The sequence below is a fragment of the Ranitomeya imitator genome, chromosome 9, assembly GCF_032444005.1.
Source record: "Ranitomeya imitator isolate aRanImi1 chromosome 9, aRanImi1.pri, whole genome shotgun sequence".
Taxonomy (NCBI): Eukaryota; Metazoa; Chordata; class Amphibia; order Anura; family Dendrobatidae; genus Ranitomeya; species Ranitomeya imitator.
In genome coordinates this window covers 56,878,851-56,906,351 of record NC_091290.1, presented here as the reverse complement: position 1 = coordinate 56,906,351, position 27,501 = coordinate 56,878,851, and the positions used below count along the sequence as shown (strand labels likewise).

The 27,501-nt window shown below is 46.6% G+C and overlaps 1 protein-coding gene across 12 annotated transcripts in view; it reads left to right on the top strand.

Moving 5' to 3' along the window:
* The window catches only part of PPP6R3 (protein phosphatase 6 regulatory subunit 3), a 114,785-nt gene that overhangs the window by 36,778 nt on the left and 50,506 nt on the right, over positions 1 to 27,501 (top strand). For all 12 annotated transcript variants that reach the window (XM_069740355.1, XM_069740356.1, XM_069740358.1 and 9 more), the window contains 7 exons: positions 5,590 to 5,776; positions 14,975 to 15,112; positions 16,266 to 16,331; positions 18,070 to 18,182; positions 20,039 to 20,152; positions 20,466 to 20,595; positions 20,723 to 20,875. In XM_069740355.1, coding sequence (XP_069596456.1) covers positions 5,590 to 5,776; positions 14,975 to 15,112; positions 16,266 to 16,331; positions 18,070 to 18,182; positions 20,039 to 20,152; positions 20,466 to 20,595; positions 20,723 to 20,875 — 901 coding nt within the window. The remainder of the gene's footprint in view (positions 1 to 5,589; positions 5,777 to 14,974; positions 15,113 to 16,265; positions 16,332 to 18,069; positions 18,183 to 20,038; positions 20,153 to 20,465; positions 20,596 to 20,722; positions 20,876 to 27,501) is intronic.

The following is a 27,501-nucleotide window of genomic DNA, read 5'->3' as shown; positions in this document are numbered from 1 at the left end:
ATCGACACCCTGAGATCATGATTGTGTGGTCCTAATGTTTGCTATGGCAATTCATGGCCAAATAGCCTGCAATGACCCTGCTGCCTTCTCGCCAACACCGGAGCTGCTGCAACCCCCCAACCTATTGTCTCCTTCCCCACCATCCTGTAGAATGTAAGCCCGCAAGGGCAGGGTCCTCGCCCCTCTGTATCAGTCTGTCATTGTTAGTTTACCGTAAGCGATATCTGTAATTTGTATGTAACCTCTTCTCATGCACAGCACCATGGAATCAATGGGCTATATAATAATAATTATTTATTATTATTTAAATAGCGGCCTTAGTCTGCCGGCTATAGTGGCCTGTTCAGAAGTTAGCGACATTTAGGTGGTAAAAAAATAAATTTTTTCCGTTCCTGTCATGTCACTTTGCATTAATTCCTGAACAGCACCTGAAGGGTTAATAAACTACCTGACAGCAGTTTTCAACATATCAGGCGGTGCTTTTTTTTTTTTTTTTAAATGGTATCATCTTTGGAGGTTTTTCCAATATATAGGACCTCCAAAGTAGCTTCAAACCTGGATAGGTCCCTAAAAAAATAAATTTTGTAAACTTTCTTGTAAAAATTACTGCTACATTTTTAAATCTCCTAAAAGGTTAACAAAATAAAATAACATTTCCCACATGTCTGCTTTACATCAGCACCACTTGTAAAATGTTGTTTTATAAGGCCGGGGTCACACTTGCAGAAAATTGCACCGCAATAGCCGGCACTCAGGATCGGAGCGTGCGGCTGCAATGTATTTCTGTGCTGCTGAACGCTCCAGTCCGAACTGCCGGCAGCAGTGCCAGGTATTGATGCGAGAGACTCGTTCTTGCATTACACAGGAGTGTGACCCCGGCCTAATGTTGTTCTGTGGTATAACTATCTCTCTTAAAGGGATAATCAGTCAAAGCTTAAACTGCAAAATTTTTAACATTTGTCAAATTTCTGATAGGTTTTGTGTTTATTTATAAAAAAAATCGATGTAAATTTACCATTACCATAAATTACAATATTCCACAAAAAACAATCTCAAAATCACTGGGATTTGTTGAAGCATTCCAGAATTATTACCACATAAATGGACACTGGTCAGATTTCAAAAACTTGGCCCGGTCACTAAGGGGTAAATATGACAAATGGGGAAGAGTTGGAGACCTACCATTACTAGTTACGCAGAGGTCAGAAAGTATTATTTAAAAAAAATTCTGTATGTATGTGTGTGTGTGTGTGTGTGTGTGTGTGTGTGTGTGTGTATGTATGTAATATATATATATATATATATATATATATATATATATATATATATATATATATATATATATATATATATATATATATATATATATATATATATAGCTATTGAACCCGTTCAACGCCCGGGTGGCGAGCATTTATATTGGTATATTGTCTCCATCCTGTCATGTGCTGCTCCATCCTGCGTCCCCATCCTTATGTGCTGCTCCCGTGATGCGCTGCTCCCATCCTGTGATGCGCTGCTCCCATCCTGCGTCCCCATCCTGTCATGTGCTGCTCCATCCTGCGTCCCCATCCTGTCATGCGCTGCTCCATCATGCGTCCCCATCCTGTCATGCGCTGCTCCATCCTGCGTCCCCATCCTTATGTGCTGCGTCCCCCTCCTTATGTGCTGCTCCATCCTGCGTCCCCATCCTTATGTGCTGCTCCCATCCTGCGTCCCCATCCTTATGTGCTGCTCCATCCTGCGTCCCCATCCTTATGTGCTGCTCCCATCCTGCGTCCCCATCCTTATGTGCTGCTCCATCCTGCGTCCCCATCCTTATGTGCTGCTCCATCCTGCGTCCCCATCCTTATGTGCTGCTCCATCCTGCGTCCCCATCCTTATGTGCTGCTCCATCCTGCGTCCCCATCCTTATGTGCTGCTCCATCCTGCGTCCCCATCCTTATGTGCTGCTCCATCCTGCGTCCCCATCCTTATGTGCTGCTCCATCCTGCGTCCCCATCCTTATGTGCTGCTCCATCCTGCGTCCCCATCCTTATGTGCTGCTCCATCCTGCGTCCCCATACTGCCTCTGACCCGCTCGGCGCCGAGTGCTGGGGGGCCTGAGCAGGCGGGGACACCGGCGCGCTGTGGGGGTCAGGTGCCGGTATCGCCGCCAGCTCAGGCCCCCCCAGCACTTACTATATTCACCTGTCCGGCGTTCCATCGCTGAGCGCCGCCATCTTCCCGGTCTCCTGGCTGTGACTGTTCAGTCAGAGGGCGGCGCCGGCGCGCATTAAGCGCGTCACCGCGCCCTCTGAACTGAAGGTCACAGGCCGAAGACCGGGAAGTTGGCGCCGCTCAGTGATGGAACGGGGACAGGTGAATATAGGCCGATACTCACCCTCCTGGCGGTCCCTGCTTCTGCGGTGGAGATCGCGGTGTGCGTTCTCCCGGGAGTGTCGCTCTGTGAGGCCCAGACTGCGCCGGCGCTTGCGCAGTCTATAGAGGCTTCGGACAGAGTGACGCTCCCAGCGTTATATTATAGATATATATATTGTATGTATGTGTATGTATATGTATATATATGTGTGTATATAATGTGTGTGTGTGTATACATACATACATACATACATACATACATACATACATACATACATACATACATACATACATACATACATACATACATACATACATACATACATACATACATCTAAAAGCGTATAGGCTGAAAAGCTAGATCTTGCCCTATTCATAATTATCCTGGTTCCACTAAAAATAATTTCCTTTTGGAATTTCAATAAACTGAATTATTTTGATCCATTTATTTTTTTATTTTTACCTACAGTGTCTCTAAACTGAATTTTGGCTTGGTGTAATGCCAATTTGGTACTTGAAAGGGTTTTCTCACGATCAGCGTTAATTTTAATCAATCCATCTTGGAATAATAACTTCCACAGTTGGATGTTATAAATGTGCCCTTACTGTGTAATGGCCGTGTCTGACTGTGCAGGAACATGGTTTGATCATACCACATCTCCTGGGCAGAGGAGGAAGAAAGAGTATACAGACAGGACAGCATCGGATCGCAGCTGATTTTCAGGTAAAACATTGCTTAAAAACGGGCAGTGAAATGTTTTGCCTCACAAGAAGAATCTGCTGTGATCCTGTACTGTAATATCTGTATCCTCGAATCAGACCATGTCCCTGCACGGTGACACAGCCATTACACAGTACACAGCAGACACACATTTATAACATTTATCTCAGCACAGGACACTTTATTTAACACCTATATTTGTGGAAATTAATATTATTCCAAGACTTATGAAAATGTGCTTTTTGTGGGAAACCCTTTTTAACCTTTTTCTTGAACGCTTCCATATTTCAGTAAATCAGTCGATAACTTACTGATCTAATCTGAAGTCTTGGTTTTGCCCTTCGGCCACTAACCTTAATATTAAACAAATAGATCTGTCCTGTACTATAGAGCCCTTTTCAGTAACGCATCCTGTAAGGAAGCGTCGCTGTTATCTGTGCAGTGTAATTTTTCAGGGAGGGGAAGGTGGTGGGCTGTGAACCACCAATATTACTGGTAAATCCTGTGTATAACTGAATCCTGTAAAAAGTAAAATATATACTCAAACTTATAATTAAGTGTGGAAGGATGCATTCAGAATAAAGTGTCATTCAGCATAACAAACAAGACAAATAGACAGATGCGATAATATCTGATCAGCGATTGATCTACATCAAATTCTGTCAAACACATTCTTACATTGACAAGTGAGGAATTAAGTACAGAAGTAAGGTTGTACAATGTTTTGGTGTATCGGTTGTCTCAGGGCGATGCCATCCACTGTACGCGGACAGGTGTACGCATCGCGGGCTCAGCTGCCTCTAATGCATATGCCTATCCTGGGCTTTACAGGAGCTGGGGTAAATAACACCACACTGCAATATGAACTATAAAACAACCAAAAATACATGGAAATAAAAAGCCCAGAACACTTTGATCACTTGACACCAGTTTGTTCTGTTTTTTTGTCCATTTTGTCTGTGTACTTGTATATAATTTACTGTTGGAAAGTTTGACCCTCCGGTTAATGCAGTGGTTTTCATGGTTCTTATTGGAATGTGCACATAGTAGCTTCAGACTGAAAGCAGCAAACCATGAAGAAAGCGAGTGAAGCCCATGTTAATCCTTGTCATGCTCTCAAACAGCTTCATCAGGAAGTCGCCTCCACTCTGCATCCAACTCATCCCAAACCATCTGAATTGGGTTGATGTCGGGTGCTTGCGTCAGATGGTGTGGTCTCCACAAGCTCCATCCTTGGTCACATCGCTCTAACATGATCCTACTAAGTGCAAACCAGTAGGCCTCCTCTGGACAGCTGGTGATAACACGTCTGCTACTCTCTGCATCATTTGTGAGAGCTGATTTCTAGAGCGCTGTCAATTTGTGGTTTTGAGGATGACTGATTGTGTCCTCTGCAGTAGAGGCAATTCTTGGTTTACCTTTCCTCTAGCGGTCCTCAAAGAGCCCTGTTCATCATAGCGATTGGTTTGCATGACTGCACTTGAGGATACCTTCAAGTTTCTAGTAGTATTGACTGACCTTCATGTCTTCAAGTAATAATGGAGTCTTTTTTCTTTACGTAATTGTGTGGTTCTTGACACATCGTGCCTTCCTGTGGAATAGGGCTCGGCACTGTATAGATCTGTGTATGTCACTGCCTCTGCAAAAACCTGGTGGTCACAACCACTTTCAAGAAGGACAGTGATTCCATAAATGATTTCTTGACAAGGCAGAACTGATCACTGGAGTCCATTCTTGGTGATACCTGATGAAGCCGCGTTAGAGAATTCCAGGGGATGTAAAGCTCTCATCAGAATAGTGACCCTTTGGAGAATCGAAGGTTCAGCACACATTGTTTTTTTCCATTTCTCTTCACTCCTGGTTTCCATATGTATTCCCTCCTGCCTTCAGTCTGAAACTACAATGTGAACATTCCAATAACCACAAGGAAAACCATTGTACCAACAGTTGTGTCCAAACCTTTGAACAGGACAGAAGCCAAATTAGAATTTGTAACTTTGTTTTTTTCTTTTTAAAGGTAAAACAAATAAAATCACTATAGACATATGGCACCGCTGTAACTGTGCCGACCTACCAACCTGTCCTACAATGGAGGAATAGTGGCCCTGGAGTATTCTGGGTGATGAGTAACCAGGATCTCTCCAAAGAATTCAGGGATTGCTATTAGTCTTGGTTATTACAGAAGCCAGACCTCTAAGGCTACTTTCGCACATCATGTTTTTGCCGTCAGGCACAATCCAACAATTTTCTTAAAAAAAGATCCATTTTTTTTATTTCTCATAGCTGTATTTATGCCGGATCTCGCTCTCGAGCCCTCTTCTCCCTGTGCACAGTAAGCGGAGATCAGTGTGGCCTTCAGTGCACACTTTATGCCAGTACGTTGTAGGCATAAATAATGTAGCTGTGATCACATGGGGCCTCGCCACCACAAATGGGGTAATCCCCGCGCTTATTATGAAAACCATCGCCGCCTGTTAATGCTCGTTTCTGCATTCTTCCTCTTATAGGTACCCAAATCTATCTTGTGAGTTACTGACCTCAGATGTTTCACAGATAAATGACAGACTTGGAGAAGACGAGTCTTTGCTTAAGAGACTTTACAGTTTTCTTTTAAACGATTCTCCGTTGAATCCATTGCTCGCCAGCTTCTTCAGCAAAGTTTTAAGCATTTTAATTAGCCGGAAACCTGAACAGGTAAATATTTAGTTGGCTTTATCATTTAATGAAAACATACAATTTTGTAAATTTCAGCTTTGACTCATTGTCCTTTTTGAAATGTGTGCACCTTGGACGAGATGTAGTTACAGTATTGTTTCCTAGCTCGATGGTTTTGATATGCCCTTACAGGTTGCAGCCTTTATGCTGTCAAACCTATGTTCCTTCTAAATGTAATCAGATGCTCTGTCCTAGAGCAGACACCCTGCACAATGCAGCTTGGTTTAAAGGGGTTGACCAGTCACAGCCAAATTGTTTTTTTCTGATGACCGCTCAATGTGGGTCCAGCACCCCCACTGATCAGCTGTTTGATTCCGTGGCCTCCATTTTTGAACACTTTGAATGGAGCAGAGCTTTGCATCTCAGTTCAGTGTGTAACTGACGCTTCCGGGTACTTCACAACAGTGCTTTGTATCCTGTGGTCACCACCAGTGCAAACAGCGGATCAATGGGGTTGTTACCCCCACCAGTCTCGTATTGATCTTGGTATTCTTACTCCAACCCCCCCTTCTGCCTTCCTTTTTTTTTTTTTTTTACGGGGGCTCTCTCTCTCTCTCTCCCTCTCCCTCTCTCTCCCTCTCTCTCCCTCTCTCTCCCTCTCTCTCCCTCTCTCTCCCTCTCTCTCCCTCTCTCTCCCTCTCTCTCCCTCTCTCTCCCTCTCTCTCCCTCTCTCTCCCTCTCTCTCCCTCTCTCTCCCTCTCTCTCCCTCTCTCTCCCTCTCTCTCCCTCTCTCCCCCTCTCTCCCCCTCTCTCTCCCTCTCTCTCCCTCTCTCTCTCCCTCTCTCCCCCTCTCTCTCCCTCTCTCCAAGTTGTATTTAGACGGGCAGATTTCTATACATAAACAAGCGCTCATTTGCCAAATACAAGTCGGTCAGAGATCTTTTTATGGCTTGGTCACATGAACCAATGATGCCAGCTGTATAGAGACAGTGCTCGTATGATCAGTCCCTAGAGCATGCATGTTGCCACATCTAATCTGCCAATAACTGAGCATTTTGCTTGTTCATTAGCTGATCAGTGGCAGGTTTATACACATTGATCGGGAACGAGTGTTCTTAAAGTGCGGATTTGCCAATTATTGTATAAACTGTCACTTCTGTGAAGGTTATTGGCATAATGAAACATCAGATGTTGTCCAAGTTCTGAGCCTTTACCAGTCATTTAAGTGAATAGACTGGAGGACTCTGCCAAGTGCTCCTCTTTACAGGTAGCCTGGATTAGGTGCAGTTGGGCTCAGACTTTCGATAAACCCTTCCTTCAGCTGACTCTTTTTTAAAAAGCTGCAGCATTTCAGACAAACAACCCAGCATAGCCAGCCACTAGACTCTAAAACTTAACATTTAATATGTATACCTCTAAAATTATGTGTACTTTAAAAACAATTGGTGCTCATGTTTAAACGTGCACTAGACAAGAAAAATGGCATGATCTCACCCAATTGCTGTCTCTCTTCTTGTTACAGATTCTTGTGCTTATTGAGAGCACGGCAGTCCCTTATCCTCACATGGAGGACGCCGCTGAATGAGGTTATGTCTGCCACTGCAGAATACCTCCACTAACCTGGACATTTAACCTGGACATTTTATTCCCCTGATGAACCCCCGTAACGGGGAGGGAAACGCGTTGGGAAGAGAAAGAGGACATATCATCCAGGGTGGTTATACTAACTAAAGGGCTTCACTAAGTAGGCTCAAACTTAGGGACTGCCCTTGTTGGGGCGGGAGTCTTATACACGGGGCACGACAGGGAAGATAGCTTCAAACCCTTCCCCCCCACACATATATATATATATATATATATATATATATATATATATATTTTTTTTTTTTTTTCTCCCCCCCCCCCCCCCCCATTGGAAAAGGTCTATTGGTCTCTGTCCCAGCCGTGCTCTCAATAAGCACAAGAACCTTAACAAGAAGAGAGACAGCAATTGGGTGAGATCATGCCATTTTTCTTGTCTAGTGCACGTTTAAACATGAGCACCAATTGTTTTTAAAGTACACATAATTTTAGAGGTATACATATTAAATGTTAAGTTTTAGTCTAGTGGCTGGCTATGCTGGGTTGTTAGTTAAAAGTGGTCAGACGTGATTAGGAACGATACGTTCTGGTTTCTTTCTTTTTTCCTGCTGAATTCACACGCAGCATTTCAGAGCAAAACTTCGCTCTTTGTTGGTACTTTGGCATTTAATCCTGTGGGTGTTATAACTGCATGGAGCAAAGTAGGAAATTAACAGAAAGTGCTCTAACCTACGCTGAAATAATTGCATATTCTTGAAAATCTGAATGGTGAGGGCATGTAAAACATTACAGCAGTGGTCTATGAATGCAGTGCTACCCTGGAAATTAAAAACTGCAAAGAGTATAAATAGTAGTGATAAGCGAATATACTCGTTGCTCGGGGGTCCTCCGAGTATTTTTTAGTGCTCGGAGATTGTTTTAATTGCCGCAGCTGAATGATTTACATCTGTTAGCCAGCATAAGTACATTTGGGGATTCCCTAGCAACCAGGCAACCCCCACATGTACTTATGCTGGCTAACGGATGTAAATCATTCAGCTGCGGCAATTAAAACTAAATCTCCGAGCACTAAAAAAAATACTCGGAGGACCCCTGAGCATGCTCGAGAAATCTCAAGTAACAAGTATTTCTTTATCGCCTCTCATTGGGGGACACAGGAACCATAGGTGTATGCTGCTGCCACTAGGAGGCTGACACTATGCAAATAAAAAGTTAGCTCCTCCTCTGCAGTGTACACCTCACCGACTGGCATTATACTCTTCAGTTTAGCTTAGTGTCAGTAGGAGGTGGACACGGGTCTTTCATTAGACCCTTATCTACCTCAATGTGCGTCGTTTCTTTTCAGGTTTTTCTGGAGGGATACAGGGTGAACAGTCACACCTGTAGTCCCACAAGGTGGACTATGAGTACGGCGTGTACTGCCACCCCGTATCCTCGTAGATCCCACAGCAGGACCAAGACCCTAGCACACAAGCGTGCTCAGAAGTCCGGTCCTGGCTCTGTCCCCCACCCACTCGCCCACCAGAGCCTGTCGGTTGGAGGAGACGAGGACGTCCATCAGCTCCCTGGACGTCTGATATCTTCCCCGGATTGAGGTTAGTAAGGACGGCGTGGGATGTTTTAGGTGAGTATTCCTAGCCCCGGGGTCCCTTGGTTTTCCCTTTTTCTTGGCATTTCCAGGCCATCTTTTTCCCTGGCCTGCTGTCCTAAAGGGATCCTGGGAATCGCAGATTGCCGCTTTCGCAGCACTTTCCGGGGTTCTTTCCAGCGCGGCTGGCTTTTAAGCTGATATTTTCCTGCGACCGCATGGGGCTTCGCCGCGTCCCGCTCCGGTGGTCGCCACCTTCCTAATTTAGGGCTCCGGCGGCAGCGCTTCTCCCTGCTATGCGGCGACTTTGCTGGCTGCCGCGCCACTCTGCACCTCCCAGCCGAGCAGCGCCGTCACCGCGGCTTTAACCCGGCGGTTGTCGGCTCCGGCGGCAGTGCTTTTCCCCCTTGCTGATGCGACTTCGCAGGTTCACTAGAGGCCTCATCCTCCTGCCGGGCAGCGCCGTCGCCGCGGCTTTACCCCGGCGGTCGTCGGCTACTAATCTAGGCCCCGGCTTCCCCTGGGCCTACCTCCAGCGGCAGCGCTTCCCCCTTGCTGAGGCGACTTCGCTGCTGCGCCGCTCTCCAGAGGCCGCATCCTCCAGCCGGGCAGCGCCAGCGCCGCCCCAATCCCCCCTCCCTCCCCCCCATCAGGCGGTCGCCGAGCTTTAATCTAGGTCCCGGCTTCTCCCGGGGCCCACTTCCGGCGGCTCCTCTCCGCCCACTTCCCCACTACTCGGCGGGCTTTTCTCCCGCCCGGCCATCAGCCCTCGGTGTTGCTCCGCCCACCGGCGCCATCTTACTACACCCAGTGGACAAGTGCCTTAGCCCACGCACGCCTCTCTGTGCGCTGCAGTGGACTACTACGGGTATCAGATCCCTTCGGCTGCACCACTGCAGGATCCGCGTTTATATTCTAAGAGGATTTCTTCCCTGGGGGACCATCTTCAAGCTGTGTCCTGCGTCTGGAACTGCTTCCTCCTCCCCTGAGTCAGGCGAGGCGTTCTCTGATGCGCCTTTTGAAGGATGTTTCAGAGCTGGATTCGAACCAAATCGCTACCAGGAGGGATATGGTTCAGAATCTCATTGGAGCGATAAATCTAACCTGTGGCATCACTGAGTCCTACGGAACCCGCAGATCAGGCGGTTTCGTTTAGACGGGCTAAACCACCTTCAAAATTTTTTGCTCCTCACCCGGAATTCGAGGAGATTATGACCAGAGAAAGAGAGAACCTGACCAGACGCTTTGAGAGGAAAGCGACTTGGCGTTTTATATCAATTTTCTCCGCAGCTCATCGCTAATTGGACGGCTTCTCCGTCGGTGGATTCTCCGGTTTCCAGACTATTCGCCAACACGGTCCTCCCACTGTCCGGATGTGCATCTCTGAAGGATTCTAACGATAGAGTCATAGAATCCTTCGCAAAGTCAGCCTTTGAAGTGGCCTCAGCCAGTCTTTGCCCAGTCTTTGCTTCCACTGGGGTTTCAAAATCCATATCCGAATGGGCCAATCAGCTCCGTCAGGGCATTCTGGACGGGGTTCCTTCCGGACAGCTGGCGGAACTTGCCAACCAGATTTCTCATGCGGGTGAATATCTGGTCTCAGCCTCCCTGGACGCCGCGTCTTGTGCGGCTCAGGCATCCAGCAACGCGATTGCCATCCGCCGGTCCGTTTGGCTTAAGGCCTGGCAGGCGGACTTGTCCTCTAAAAAGTCCCTTACCAGCCTGCCTTTTCAGGGGTCTCGTCCTTTTGGTTCTAAGCTGGACCAATTCATTAAGGACGCTACTGGGGGCGCAAGCTCCCTTCTTCCCCAGGCCAAGCTTCGTCGCCCCCCTCCTAGACGTCAATTTTGGTCTTTTCGGCCTTTTTGTTGCTTCGCGGCATCAATCTCCTTCTCCCAGCAGCAACAGAGGCCACAGGCACGTCAAGAAAAGAAGGCGGTATCCTTTAGGCCCACTCCTTCCTGGCGTCCTCGCCACTCCCAGGGTAGGTCCTCCAGGACTGGAAGAACCACCTCGGCCTGACTCTCGGCTAGTCGACAACCCACCTCCCCGACTGGGCGGCCGTCTCCTCTTCTTCAGGGACGTCTGGATCTCCTCAGTAGAGGACGCATGGGTCAGGGATGTTGTATCCTCGGGATACAAGCTAGAGTTCGTTTCACAGCCCCGGGATCGTTTTTTCGAATCCCGACCTCCAAGAGATCCCGCTCCTAGTTCCGGGTTTCTTCGCAGCCATCACTTCTCTCCTCAAAACCGGGGTAATCGTTCCCGTCCCAGGAAAAGAGCGGTTCGCAGGTTTCTATTCCAACCTTTTTGTGGTACTGAAAAGACGGCAGGGTGCGTCCCATTCGGGACCTCAAATTGCTGAGCAGGAGAGTTCGTCTGAAACACTTCAGGATGGAATCCCTTCGTTCAGTAATTGCTTCCATGGAGGCTCAGGAATTTCTGTGTTCCATAGATTTTCAGGAACGCCTACCTCCACGTTCCGATATTCCCGGGACATCACCGATCCCTGTGCTTTGCAGTGCTTCAGGAACATTTTCAGTTCGTCGCCCTGCCATTCGGTCTTGCAACCGCCCCAAGAGTTTTCACGAAGATCATGGCTGCGCTGATGGCCATCTTGAGGGTCAGAAGCCTGGTTCTGTTTCCATACCTCGACGACCTCCTCATCAAGGCTCCCTGCTTTTCTCAGGCCCACGAAAGCCTGTCCATCGTTCTCGACACCCTAATCCGTTTCGGGTGGCGGGTCAACCGGAAGAAGTCCTGCCTTATTCCTTCTCGGCGCATCATCTTTCTGGGCATGCTCTTCGACACTCGTCAGACGAAGATCTTCCCGAAGACTAGATCCATCCTTCGTCGGGACATACGCGTACTCCAGGGCCCTCGGTCTCCCTCCTTCCGATCGGCCATGAAGGTTTTGGGGAAGATGCTAGCAACATTGGAAGCGATCCCATTCGCCCAATTTTACTCGCGACCTCTTCAGCAAGCCATCCTGTCTCAGTGGAACAGGTCCATCTTCTCCCTGGACCGCCCGATCCGACTCTCTCCCCAGGCCAAACAGTCTCTCAACTGGTGGCTCACGTCACCTCACGTCTCCCAGGGCCGGTCCTTCCTTCCAGTTCCCTGGCAGGTGGTGATGACGGACGCCAGCCTGCTCGGCTGGGGTGCGGTGTTTCGCCACCTGACTGTACAGAGCCGCTGGTCGACGCAGGAGGCAACCTTGTCGATCAATGTCCTCGTGATCGGGCCATTTTCTGTCCCTTTGTCTCTGGGAAAGGATTCTCAGGGGTCTTCTAATCCGAATCCAGACGGACAATGCCACGGCGGTGGCATATGTCAACCATCAAGGGGGGACTCGGAGCTCCTTGGCCGAGGTATCCAAGATCCTCCATTGGGCAGAGGCAACGGTTACAGTGATATCCACGGTGCATATCCCCAGCGTGGGCAGTTGGGCCGCTGACTTCCTCAAACGCGAGGGCCTCGCGGCAGGGGAATGGTCCTTGCATCTGGAGGTCTTCCATCAGTTTTGTCTTCGATGGGGGACTCCGGATGTGGATCTCACGGCGTCTCGAATGAACAGGAAGGTTCCGCAGTTCATCTCCAGGTCTCGCGATCCTCTCGCAGTGGGTGTCGACGCTCTGGCCATTCCTTGGTCACAGTTCGTGCTGCCCTACCTGTTCCCACCCCTTCCATTACTTCCCAAACTGTTAAAGAAGATCAAAGCGGAAGGGGTGCCGGTCATTCCAATCGGTGGCTGTTGAGACCGCAGTTATAAGAGCGTCCGGCCTTTCGGACCGGGTTATTCACACCATGATTCAGGCTCGGAAGCCTTCGTCTTCCAGGATCTACTATCGTACCTGGAAGGCATCTATGTCCTTTTCCCTGCCTTCCATTTTGGCCTTCCTTCAGGCAGGACTGGATTCGGGCCAGGTCTCTGCGCTTTCCATCCTTTTTCAGAAGACTTTAGCTTCCCGACCACAGGTTAAGACCTCTCTTCAGGAGTGGCCCACACTGTTCCTCCGTACAGGGCCCCTGTGGATTCATGGGATTTAAACCTGGTACTGGACGTTCTGAGAGTTTCCCCCTTTGAGCCCCTCAGGGAGATTCCCCTGTCAGTCCTATCTTGGAAGGTGGCCCTTCTTGTGGCCATCACTTCTATCCACCACGTTTCCGAGTTGGCGGCCCTGTCTTGCCGTTCTTGGTCATCCACCAGGACAAGGTGGTCTTCAGGCCTCCGCCTTCCTTTCTTCCCAAGGTGGTTTCCACCTCAACAAGGTCATCGTTCTTCCTTCCTTTTGTCCAGCTCCGACTCATCCTTTGGAGCGATCGTTGAACAAGCTAGACCTCGTCAAGGCAGTGAGGATCTACCTGGATAGAACGCCCGCTTTCCGGGAGACGGATTCTCCTTTTGTCATTCCTGATGGCCCGCGCAGAGACCAACAGGCTTCTTAGGCGACTATTGCTCGCTGGATCAGAGCGGCAGTTCTGGAGGCTTACCGGGTCAAGAACAGAGTGCCCCCTCCTGGGATCAAGGCTCACTCTACTCGGGCAGTCGGCGCCTCCTGGGCGGTGCACCACATGGCTTCCGCCCTACAGCTTTGCAAAGCGGCAACTTGGTCTTCCATCCACACGTTCGCCAAATTTTACAAGGTCCATATCTACGCTTCGGCGGATGCCAGCCTAGGCAGAAGGATCTGGCAGGCGGCAGTGGTGAGTCCTCGGACCTGATGGAAGTCTGTTTTTCCCGCCCTAGGGACTGCTTTGGGACGTCCCATGGTTCCTGTGTCCCCCAATGAGAGGCGATAAAGAAAACAGGATTTTTGGTTGCTTACCGTAAAATCTGTTTCTTGGAGCCTCCATTGGGGGACACAGCTCCCTCCCAATGTTTCTCAGTTCTCTATTTTATGTTCTATGACTGTTCTCACGTTTACAGTTCTCAAGTTTGTGGTTATGGTTTTCAACCTTGTTGTTTATCTCCTACTGCTTTCTCACTAACTGAAGAGTATAATGCCAGTCGGTGGGGTGTACACTGCAGAGGAGGAGCTAACTTTTTTATTTGCATAGTGTCAGCCTCCTAGTGGCAGCAGCATACACCTATGGTTCCTGTGTCCCCCAATGGAGGCTCCAAGAAACAGATTTTACGGTAAGCAACCAAAAATCCTGTTATTTGCTCATCACTAATAAAAAGTAGTAAAGAAAAAGGCCTATATATCTGGAACCATATGGCAAGTTTGGGGAAGAAAAAAAAAATTGGAATATTCAGGAACAGCATCAATAAAATAAGAGCCAAAGCCTACTTTTTTTTTTTTTTTTTTTTTTTTAATTTATATAGCCAAAGCCTACTTTAAAGATGACTTGTCACCAGGTGAAAAGGATAGGATGGGTCATATATATCTGCTCAGAGGAGCTTTTCTGCAGTACCCAGCAGCTTCTGCTGCCTCACAATGAATGGATCTGCACAATACATATGTCACCGATATTTTACCCCCTCTGTCGGTGATCAATGTATTCTGACCAAGCAACACCTTGAAGTATTTGTATGTTGTCTGTACTGTGTTGTAAGATAATCCTATTATCTGTGAGGCCTCTTTCACATTTCCGTCTTTTGTTGTCCGTCGCAATGCGTCGTTCTGTGCAAAAAAAGCATCCTGCAAAGTTGCCCACAGGATGCGTTTTTTGCACATAGACTTGTATTACCGACGCATCCCGACGTATGGACACGTGTTCCATACGTCGCGCACTGGATGTGTCGGTATTTGGCGGACCGTCGTAGCGAAAAAACGTTCCCTTGAACGTTTTTTCATACGTCGGGTCCTGCAATTCCTACCACGCATGCGCTTCCGGAAGTCCACCCCCTCCTCCCCGGGACTTTAAAATGGACAGCAGATGCGTTGAAAAACTGCATCCGCTGCCCACGTTGTGCCGAATTTTCCCAACGTCCGTCAGTACGTCACGCCGACGCTTAGCAACCGCCGTGTACCGACGCAAGTGTGAAAGAAGCCCAAGACTTGAATCTTTCAGGAGAGAGACTGGCTTTGACATTTGTGTAAATTCCTTATTTTGTGTTGCAGATTGTAACCTTTTTAAAGAAAAAAGATGATTTTGTTGACTTGATCATAAAACATATAGGAACCTCTGCTATTATGGATTTGCTGCTAAGACTTCTCACGTGTATAGAGCCAACGCAACTAAGGCAAGATGTCCTAAATGTAAGTTCCACGCTCTCTCATATTGATTCTGATGGGCTTTTAACACGCTGTGATTGCTTCACTAGAACAGAGCTGTAATATCAAAGGGACGGTATGAAACCCTGTAAAACCTTGAGTGAGCGATGAAGGGGGTTACAGCACTGGCCCAGGCACATGGCCTCTTCTAACAGTTGATCGGAAGGGGTGCAGAGTCAGACCCCCATTACTTAACACTCATGGCCTATTCTGACAACAATCATTTTAGGTTTTAAGGCCTGGATCACGTTTTTACATGTTCAAAAGCTTCCAGGTCCTCAAACCTGGCTGCAGTAAGTGTATGTACATACACTGCAGTTACTGTTTTTTCTGCATTAAAAATCTCCTCTTGGCAGGAAAACACTATCTATAGTATGTGCATTTTTGTTGTTTTTATAGGTTTGATTTTACTTGTTTTTTTTTTCTTTTTTTTTTTTTTCTTTTTGTTCAGTGGGTAAAAAAGTTAAATTGACATCCTGTGTAAAAAAAAAAAAAACGCAAGCAAAAAACAGCTTTTTAAAAATCTCATTCCTTTTGCTGGTACTGTAAAACATAATTTTTACTGCACAATAAAATGCAGTGTGAACATACCCTAATAGGGTAAGGAGTAGAAGGAACAGATGTACTACTATACCCCACCTTTCCCCCTTCTCCCCTCACCTGTGTCTTCCAGCTCTGCTGGAATTGGTGCAGCTAGGGCGGGGCAGGGTGAGTCACCACGACTAAATTAATTCACGACGAGCTGTCGTTCCGAATGCCAGAAATCTCAATCCAGTATGTGACTGGAGTGATCTTTTTGGCATATTGCATGCCACTCGTCACATCCTCTAGATTCATGAAGTGGTGGGTCCTCTTCATAAATCGGGAGTGTCTGACTGCAGCACACCCCCTCATCTAGAACATGGCTAGAAGAATCGGGACCACTGTTCTTTTTCTAATTAGACCCTTTTGGACCAGAAATAAACCTCCGATCTTCAACGGAGATGGGGCATTGGCATTTTATTTGAAAAATTGTATTACAGAAAATGTTTCATTTGGTTACTTGATTTCTAATACATTTTGATTTGTCTTGTTTCCTCATCTATTTTTTTTTTTAAGTCTGTTCTTAGTGTCAAGTTTAACTTGTATTTTTCTTTAGTGGCTAAATGAAGAGAAGATAATTCAGAGACTTGTAGCGTTAGTTCACCCCACTCAGGATGAAGATGTAAGTATACCAGTTAATCCATATCCTGGAGCCTTGTGGTTGGTTGTGGGTCTCTTCTGTAAAAACTAGGTGGGTTGCACCTAGGTTGGCTCGAAAGAGGTGGCAATGTGGATTGAAATAGAGGAAGAGTTGGTAGCTGTTGTCAAATCTTTTCTTATTCACATTGTGCATACGATATTTGTGCAGAACTTGCATTAAAATGTGGGCTATGCATATGTGCAGGTCTAAACAGGTGGAGACTGTTAATCCCCCAAATGTCATGTGTTTCATACTTGCTGCTATCCATGCTCGGGATGGCGCATCAGTGCTGGTACGCCAGTGCCAATTATAGCTGCAATTTATTATAATATGATTTCTACTATATGCTGTATGTTTGGGGTCGTTTGTCCTCTTGCAGAATAAATTTGGAGCCATTCAGACACCTCCTTGATGGTACTACATGATGGATAAGTACCTGCATGTAGTGCTCAGCATTGAGAACAGGATGTCGGGAGCACATCTTACCCCGTGGGAGTGACATACAAAACGCAGCTGACCAGAAATGAGACCGTTAAATGAGGGAGACAGCGTTGCATGCAGCGGTCTGCTTGTAAGATCGGCGAGCACCCACAGTGAACGACGCTTCTGCAACACAACTGCTGATCATGTAGGCTACGTAGGAAAGCCTGCATTATAAATATTGTGCCATTTTGAAAATTGCATTTAAAAAGTTATTTTTCTTGTATTTGTTTTCCAAAATCTTTCACGGAATGGATTTATCATGGTAAAATGCCCTTTTAACCGTGACCTAATTCTGCTGAAATGCAGCTTCACCCTTGTAAGTAACCTCCAGTGTGCTTCACTGCTGCCTGCAGATGCTCATTATTGTACCGCACACCAGCTCTTTTTTTTTTTTTTTTTCAGCTAAATGGTCTCATTTTGACTCCTTAGTCCAGACCACTTGCTGCCATTTTTCCGCACCCCAATTGTTTTGATTTTGTGCATAGTTGAGTCACTTGTCCCTGGCTCCAAGTTGAAGCGGTTTTTGGCCACAATTCTTCCGTGTAGATGCTTTGTAGCCAGATTACCCTGAACAGATGTGTATAGCTGGTTGTTGCCAGTTCTAAGCTGATGGCACAGCTGGGCGGTTTCAGGTTTTTTTGTGGTTTTTTTTTTTTTTTTAAACCTGTCTTTCATCTGCCCTTATTTTGGCCATCCACTGCATCTATGGTTCTCAACGATTAGGGAAGTGTCTGGCTCCAGACTTACTCTATAGCAACAGCAATCGAAGAACAAGGAAGGAGTCCTGGCAGTGTATCTGGCCTCGGAGCCCTGGATGTGTTCTTACATCAACAGAAGATCTGTGGTTAGTTCTCCAAGATTTTTAGCACAATCTACCTGCCAAGTTTCTCCAAAAACTGTGCAAGTCTACTAATGGAATTGGTGCTATTCTGAAAGCAAAGGACGGTCACACCAAATAATAATTTACATTACTTTTATTCTTTCACTTATTTTAATTGCTAAAAATAAGCTTTTAACTCTTCAATTTTTGAAAGCATTTCCAGCAGCATTTTTTCCACACCTGCCTAAAACTTTTACACCGTATGCCTCTTATTTTTTTATGTATATAGATATTGCATAATGTATTTTTTATTCGTACATCTGATTCCCTAAAATGCGTCTCTATTGTCTTTATGATCAGTTTTCCTGTGTAGAATTTTAAGTAAACCTATTTTGTGTTCATTTATGTCTTTTTCAGAGACATTCAAATGCATCACAGTCCCTTTGTGAGATCATACGACTCAGCAGAGATCAGATGTTACAAGTCCAGAACAGCCCAGATCCAGATCCTCTCCTGGCTACACTAGAAAAGTAATCAAAATCGCTATAATATCCAGCTCTATATGATAAAATAAACCATAAACCTATTTGACAATGTATGAAATGGTAAAATAAGATCATTGTCATCATTACTTGTGACATTGAAGGATTTTAATTGTCAGAAGATCTCTCCATCTCCTTCTATGCAACCAGTATGTATGACACCGCACAAAATGGTGTATATGCGTAAAAATAAATAAATTAATGTGCGAAACCTGGAAATCCGTGAACAGTCACTTAATTTTCCCTTCTGTATTCACATCATGAAAAGGGGGTCCTTGTGTGTAGGAGGTTCAGTAGCCCTATGCAAATGGAAGATACTGCCTGTAGTACAGGTGCTTCAATAGTTCAGTTCTTCAATACAAAAAGTGAAACTCTTACGTTATATAGTCACTACAACAGTGATCTAGTTCATGTTTATTTCTGTTAATGTTGATTATGGCTTCCAGCCAATGAAAACCAAAGTCATTATCTCAGTAAGTTAGAATACTTAAACACCAGCTTTAAAGTTATTTAGAAATCTGAAATGTATGTTCAGTAAATGCACTCAACACTTTTTCAGGGCTCCTTTTGCATTAATTACTGCATCAATGTGGCGTGGCATGGAGGTAATCAGTCTGTGGCACTGCTGAGGTGTTATGGAAGCCCAGGTTGCTTTGATAGAAGCCTTCAGCTCATCTGCATTGTTGGGTCTAGTATCTCTTATCTTCCTCTTGACCGTATTCCATAGATTCTCAAAGGGGTTAAGGTCAGGCAAGTACTTTTGGCAGTGTGGACCGGTGCCAAGTCCTGCTGGAGAATGACCTTTCCTTCTCCAAAAAGTTTGTCGGCAGAGGGAAGCATGAAGTGCGCTAAAATCTCCTGGTAGACGGCTGCGCTGACTTTTGTCTTGATAAAACACAGTGGACCTACACCAGCAGATGACATGGCTCCCCAAACCATCACTGATTGTGGTAACTTCACACTAGACCTCAAGCAGCTTGGATTGTGGCCTCTCCACTCTTCCTCCAGACTCCGGGACCTTGATTTCCAAATGAAATGCTAAATTTACTTTCATCTGAAAACACCTTGGACCACTGAGTAACAGTCGAGTTCTTTTTCTCTTTGTCCCAGGTAAGACTCTTCCGGCGTTGTCTATTGGTCATGAGTGGCTTGACACAAGGAATGTGACATTTGTAGCCCATGTGCTGGATACGTCTGTGTGTGGTGACTCTTGAAGCAGTGACTCCAGCAGCAGTCCGCTCCTTGTGAATCTCCCCCAAATTTTTGAATGGCCTTTTCTTAACAATCCTTTCAAGGCTGCGGTTATTCTGTTGCATGTGCACCTTTTTTCTACTCCACTTTCCATTAATATGCTTGGATACAGCACTCTGAACAGTCAGCTTCTTTAGCAATGACCCTTCTATGGCTTACTCTCCTTGTGGAGGGTGTTCAATGACTGCCTTCTGGACATCTGTCAAGTCAGCAGTCTTCCCCATGATTGTGGAGCCTACTGAAACATTTAGGAAGCCTTTGCAGGAGTTTTTTGTTAATTATTCTAATTTACTGAGATAATGACTTTGGGTTTTCATTGGCTGTAAACCATAATTATCATTAACAGAAACACTCAAAATGGATCACTCTTGTTTAATGACTATATAATGAGTTTTAATTTTTGTATTGAGGAACTGAAATAAACTTTTTTATTTATTTATTTTTGTGAGAAGCGCCTGTAAGTTACTAGTGTTGAAATGCTTTATTTTCTAGCCACAAGAACTTAGAAACATGTATGCGTTCTAAAGATGTAACCTGCAATAATTTTGTTTTACATACTAACTTTTTTTTTTTTTTTTTTTTTTTTTTTGTAGGCAAGAAATTTTAGAACAGTTATTGTTAAATATATTTTTAAAAGAGAAGAATGAGTCCGCTATTGTCAGTGCAATCCAAATACTGCTTACTCTGCTAGAAACTAGACGGCCAGCGTAAGTCCAAAAATTATACTATGCACTGTTCAGTGACTGCATGACGAAGGGCTTTATGAAAGAAAAGTGGGGAAGGGAGCAAAACACTTGGACCTGATGGACACCAGTCACTAGTGGTTGTGTCTCATTACATTTTGAATGTTGCAAGCACCACGTTGAAAACAAAATCTGACTATGTTGGAATAGTTATCAGTTACATGGTCACAATTGACTTTATGACCCTTGACGTTTCCAAAATGTGGGTTACTGTAGCACTTAACCTAGGTCTGTATTTGGGGGGGGAAAAATGCTAAAATGCTTTGCTTTGTTTCAGATTTGAAGGGCACATAGACCTTTGCCCCCCAGGCCTCAACCATTCTGCCTTTTCAGTTAACAGAACAGTTTTAACTGCCATTAAGGAAAAGCTTCCGTCCTTTCACCAGCTCCTCCTGGACCCTCCAAAAGTAAGAATGTCTCTGTATCCATTGCTTTTATTACTTTATTTTATTAGTTGATTATTTAAAAAAAAATATATATTCTTAGTTATTACAATATTTTTAGATTTCTCTTTCGCATTTTAACTTCTTGTAGACTGATGTCATGAAAACAACATGGGGTACATTGGACCCTCCAGTGGGGAACACGCGGTTACATGTCATCAGACTTGTAGCCAGCTTACTACAGACTAATACACGCAGCATCAATATGGAGCTAATTGAGTTGAACACTATAGGAGTTATTTTGGTAAGTGGCGTTGTTGTTGTTGTTTGTCTGTTTCATGTGATGAGGTTGTCATTTGCTCTATACTTTATTACATTCTTTGAAATCAAGTAAAGCTACTTTTTAGGCCTCATTCAGATTAAATTTTGTTAATGTATGAAATGTATGAAAGAAAAAATGACCAAGTTTCATAAAAATTCTTTTTAATGCTTCATTGGGGGACACAGGTAACCATGGGTGTATGCTGCTGTCGCTAGGAGGCTGACGTAGCTCCTCCCCGGCAGTGTACACACCCCCTCAGTTTTTGCTTAGTGTCTGTAGGAGGCGGACCTGGATCTAACCACAGATCCGTTGTGTTTTCTTTCTTTCAGGATTTGTGTGTGTATTAATCCTTTCCTTTTTTTTTATTTCAGATGCTTCTCTTGGGGTTACAGGATGCAGCTCCCACCTTGATTCCCCACAGTAAGCGACCGAGAGAGCAGTGTGGTTTCACCCACATCGCACCCTCTCGGATCCGCTGGGCAAGACCTGGCTCGTGTCACCCTGGGGTGTTCATGTCTCGCTATCGGTGGCCAGTCCTTGCCCTTCAGCCCCCCCTTCCCTCATCCCTCTCCTCAGAGTGGGCTGAGAGGAAGTCACTTCCAGTGACCTTCTCCCCCTGTTTAGGGGTTGACGCCGTCTTCTGCGCCGGAGTTCATGGCGTGAGAAGGAGGACTTCATTCCCAGGACCCTCTCCACGAACAAGGGCTCCTGATGCCCTCTGCTTGCTATGTCATTTAGTGGGCAGCTCAGGATGGCGGCACCTGTTAAACTTGCGCCGCTCCAGTCAGAGCCGATCTTGTCTTTTCGGCCACTAGCACGGCAGGCATCTTTCGTTATCCCCCTTCTCCTCTTTCAAAATTCGCGCCAACTTTTCGGGCGCGCGCGTGCCAATTTCTTTCTCCGGCGTCCTCTTCTGCGCCCGGCTGGCCACGCCCCCTGCAGACTTGTCCTTCCCTGCGTCCCCGCGGGCACGCCTTTCCCGGAGTCCAGCGCTCTAAAACGGGGGAGTCTTTTCTCTTGGGAGTTCCTCCCTCCCTTCTGCGCTTGGACACGTCCACTTCCGGCGCTTTGTTACACAGGCCAACTTCCTCCTCCTGCTGCGTCTCCATCGCATCGTGTGGGGCACGAATATCCTTGGGGGACACAGACTCCTGGGTCAGGGAGATCGTCACTCCAGGCTACAAGATAGAATTTTCTTCGCCCCTAGGAAGAAGTTTCCTTCTCTCTCTCTCGTCCTCCCATCTCCCAGGGCTTCTCCAGGCTGTCTATTCGCTCCTCACCTCAGGAGTCTTAGTTCTGGTTCCTTATCGCGAGCGGTTTTCGGGTTTTTACTCAAACTTGTTCGTGGTTCCAAAGAAGGACGGCTCTCTGTCTAATTTTGGATCTCAAGCGGTTAATCCGCCATCTCCGGATTCGACACTTCAGAATGGAATCACTATGCTCAGTGGTCGCGTCCATGGAACCGAAAGAGTTTGTGTTTTGTGGGCATTCGGGATGCATATCTACACATCCCGATTTGCGTACAACATCAGAGGTTCCTCCGGTTCACGATCCAAGAACATCATTACCAGTTCACGGCTCTTTCGGTCTGGCGTCTGCTCCCAGGATCTTTACGAAGGTCATGGCAGCGGTCATGGCCATTCTGCCTTCAAAGGGGATTCTGGTAATCCCATACCTCAATGACCTCTTGATCAAGGGTTCGTCGCGTTGGGATTGCAGCCAGAGCCTCCAGCTTACTCTGGACACTTACTCACCTCGGCTGGACAAGGAGGACTTCCTTTCTCTTTGTCGGTGTCAGAGCACTAAAGGGCCTAAACCCTCTGCCCCTCCGCCTCGCCATGAGGGTTCTGGGGAAGATGGTCGCTTCCATGGAAGCCGTCCCCTACACTCAGTTCCACTCTCATCCCCACCAGCTGGCCCTTCTGTCTGCCTGGGACAGGAACCCACTTTCCCTGGACCGCCCACTTTGCTTCTCTCTTCCAAAGTGAAGCAGTCTCTCTTGGTGGACGCTATCCACCTCCATTCTGCGCGGGAGGTTATTTATCCTTCCCCCCCCCCCCCCTTCCCCTGTTGGCAGGTCATCTCCACCGATGCCAGTCTCCAGGGTTGGGGAGCGGTCTTTCTCCACCTCACAGCCCAGGGCCGCTGGACTGTTCAAGAGGCACGCCTTCCTATCAACCTCATGGAATTCAGAGCCATCTTCCTAACCCTCATCCACTGGCAGTCCCTCCTCTCTGGAAAACGGTCTGCATTCAATCAGACAACGCCACGCCGTGGCTTACATAAACCATCAGGGAGGGACTCGCAGCAGACAGGTCATGACAGAAGTGGCAAAAATTCTGTGTTGGGCGGAGAACCACATTCTCTCAATATCAGCCGTCCACATCCCAGGGGTGGACAATTGCGAAGCCGACTTTCTAAGTCGCCAAGGCCTCATGTTGGGCGAGTGGTCTCTTCTCCCCTCAATCTTCAGCCAGATTTGTCAGCGGTGGGGCGTTCCAGACGTCGACTTAATGGCCTCCCGGGCAAACTACAAGGTTCCCCAGTACGTTTCCAGATCTCGGGATCCGATGGCCGTCGGATGCGACGCTCTCGTGGGCCCAGTTCCAGATACCTTATCTGTCCCCACCCCTCCCCTTGATCCCAAGGGTCGTAAAAAAGATCAAGACAGAAGGGGTCCCCGTGCTCTTGGTAGCTCCAGATTGGCCTCGCAGGGCCTGGTATGCGGAACTAGTTATCGGACGTTCCTTGGAGACTTCCGGATCGTCAGGATCTTCTTTCGCAGGGCCCCTCTTCCACCCGAATTCTCAGTCTCTGAATTTAATGGTATGGCCGTTTGAGGGCGCAGTTCTGAAGGACGCAGGTTTTTCTCACAGCGTCATCCAGACTATGATAAAAGCGAGAAAACCGGCTTCCTCGCGCATCTACCATAGATGTTGGAAGGCCTTTTTCCGATGGTGTGAGAACAGTCTTTTTCCTTTGGTTTTTCCCTTCCATCTCTTCTCGGATTCCTTCAAGGGTGTTGATTCGGGACTTTCCCTGAGCACCTTTTGAAGGGTCAGATTTCCGCTCTGTCCATCCATTTTCAGAGACCTGGCCTCCCTCCCACAGGTGAGGACCTTTATTCAAGGGGTCGCTCATATAGCTCCCCATTATCATCCTATCGAGCCTTGGGATCTCCACCTCATGTTAGACGCCCTCCAGCGTGCGCCTTTTGAACCGATTCGGGACATTTTTCTCACTTCTATCTTGGAAGGTGGCCTTCTTGGTCGCCATCACCTCGATTAGGAGAGTGTCGGAGCTGGCGGCATTGTCCTGTCATTCTCCCTTTCTAATCCTGCACCAGGACAAGGTGGTTCTTCGACCGGTTCCTTCTCTCCTACCAAAGGTAGTTTCGGCCTTTCACATCAATGAGGACATCGTCCTCCCTTCCTTGTGCCCTTCCCTGGTTCATCCCTTGGAGAAATCTCTTCACAAGTTGGATGTGGTCAGGGCTATCTGGATTTATCTTTCCAGAACTGCTTACTTTCGTCAGGCCGATCCTCTGTTCATCATCTCTGAAGGGCGTCGGAAGGGGCTCCCCGCCTCCAAGTCCACAATTGCTCGTTGGATCCGTTCGGCGGTTCTGGAGGCATACCGTGTCCAAGACAAATGGCCTCCTTCGGGGGTAAAGGCTCACTCTACCCGGGCTGTGGGAGCTTCCTGGGCAGTTCGTCACCAAGCTTCGGCCTCGCAGGTTTGCAAGGCCGCAACATGGTCATCCATTCACACCTTTGTAAAATTCTACAAGGTGCATACTCTGGCTTCTGCAGACGCGAGCCTGGGTAGGAAGATACTGCAGGCGGCGGTTTCTCACCGGCCGACCTAGCTCCTCTTTTTCTGCAGAATATCCCGCCCTAGGGACTGCTTTTGGACGTCCCATGGTTACCTGTGTCCCCCAATGAAGCGAGAAAGAAAGGGATTTTTGGTTCTTACCGTAAAATCTTTTTGGAGCCTTCATTGACACCCTCCCTTTAAGTTGTACCGTGTTGTCCAACGTGCCATTGTTGTGGGTTGGTACATAGGTTGAGTTTAATGTTGCTTGTTCCTACTACTGCATTTGCACCAACTGAGTTGCCTGGTGCCTGTCGGGGGGTGTATACCGCTGGGGAGGAGCTACTTTATTTGCATAGTGTCAGCCTTCTAGCGACAGCAGCATACACCCATGGTTACCTGTGTCCCCCAATGAAGGCTCCAAGAAAGATTTTACGGTAAGAACCAAAAATCCCTCTTTTTTTTTTCACTGATTTTTTTTTTTTTTTTTTTTTTTTTTTTAATTCCCACCTTCTATCTCAGTGAAAAATGGACAGTACATGGATCGCATCAGTGCTGCTCGAATATTTTTATTTTTTTCCCGACTCATTTTTTTTTTTTTTTTTTTCATTGCCAAGTTTGATCCAACACTCCTATCAATATCGGACATATCTTTGCGATTTTGCACATACCACCATGTATTTATTCTGATTGGACATTTTTAAATGTGGTGATACCACATAATGTGTTTGGCTTTTTTTTTTGTTTGTTTTTTTTTTTGTTTTTTGTTACTTTTTGTGAAGAATATGGAGACTATAATTTCTTGCTAATCAATGATCCTATCCGGTTCAAGATTCTTGTCCTCTTAGAAAGTGTGAAGCTCAGACAGGAAATCGTGTAGGTGGCCGAATTAAATTCACGCCTCCAGCAGATAGCTGGAACCAAGCTATTCCTGGCAGGATGGATCCCTATTGAGTGTAAAGCTATTTAACTGATGAAGGTATTCCCCAGCCGGACTGGAGCCATACTTTCATAGCTATGGACTTATAGTATGTCCTAGCTGTACACCAGTTACATTTTCAAGATCTCTAGGACGGGCCAAATGCCGGCTGAGGTCTTGACTAGTGATGAGCGAAAATACTCGTTACTCGAGATTTCCTGAGCATGCTCGGGTATCCTCCGAGTATTTTTTTTAGTGCTCTGAGATTGTTTTCATCGCCTCAGCTGAATGATTTACATCTGTTAGCCAGGCTAAGTACATGTGGGGGTTGCCTGGTTGCTAGGGAATCCCCACATGTAATCAAGCAGGCTAGTAGCTGTAAATCATCCAGCTGCGGTGAAGAAAACTAAATCTCTGAGCACTAAAAAATACTCGGAGGACTTCCGAGCATGCTCGGGAAATCTCGAGTAACGAGTATATTCGCTCATCACTAGTCTTCACCTGATCTAGCATCCATGGGTAGAGAGATGCATAAAACAGCTAGTAGAAGCCAGGTAGTGAAGCAGTGTTTGGTCTCAAAGTGTAACTGGTGCCAAAACCACCGACCTATGACCTTTCATCGAAGTTATGTTACACCATAGGTTTTGGAGTTTCAGCTGCCAGAGCAAGTGGGAGGGAAACTAGTACCATGGCAGGGAATGGAGTGCCTGACTAAGGGGTTATGTGCACATGTGACGATGTGGGCCTAGGTTTTCTGCCAAGGGAGGTCCCACCGTGCAGCTTGCTGAAAGAAACCGGAAACTGCTGGCCCCCACACCTCCCATGTGGTTGCCAGCATCCAACTGCTGAACATCAAGCCGGTAACTGATGTTTTTATCATCTGCTTGTACTTTTGTACTTCACCTGTATTTGCATATCTGACCATTGTATATATGTAACCAATGTGTATAAAGTATACTGTCAAGTGTTTCGTGAAGGTGATTTAAATATGATTTAACCTTGGGCTACACTTTTATCTCGATCCACTAACAAACACGTCAGTTTCTCAGCTTAATTTACCATGCTACCAGGGCTACTTTTATCTAACGAGGAACTGGTGACAGTGCTACCAGGGTAACCAGACGCTGTTTCACAGTGGATAGTGAAAGGGGCCTCTTAGCCGGTCAGGGTTGTTAGCGAGTGTGGTGCCATATCAGCGACTGCATGGGTCACTCCCTGGGCCCAAGTGGACATGGAGTCTGTGTAAAACTGTGCCAAGCTGACTGTGTGTCCCGAGAGGGTGCGGAATGTCACATTGATGCAAGTGAGTAGACCATACCGTGTGAGCCCTCCGATGTAATGGTAAGGTGTGGGTTCATCACTCGTAATGAGCGAATATACTCGTTACTTGAGATTTCCCGAGCATGCTCGGGGGTCTTCCGAGTATATTTTTTTTTTTTTTTTTTTTTTAGTGCTTGGAGACTTAGTTTTTACTGCCGCAGCTGAATGATTTACATCTGTTAGCCAGCATAAGTACATGTGGGGATTCCCTAGCAACCAGGCAACCCCCACATTTACTTACGCTGGCTAACAGATGTAAAACATTCAGCAGCGGCAATAAAAACTAAATCTTCGAGCACTAACAAATACTCGGAGGACCCCCGAGTATGCTCGGGAAATCTCGAGTAACGAGTATATTCGCTCATCACTATTCATCACATGTAATGGCAATGGTGGGATTCTGCGTAATTTGTTATCCTTCACAGACCCCTTAGGTCTCGGCATCACTGCATGTAGCAGAAAACCAGTCTCATTGGAAACCTAGCCAGAGGCAGGGTTTCAAAGGATCTCTTCAATGACCAGCACAGGGGCCATCGGCGACCCGCGATCACATCAC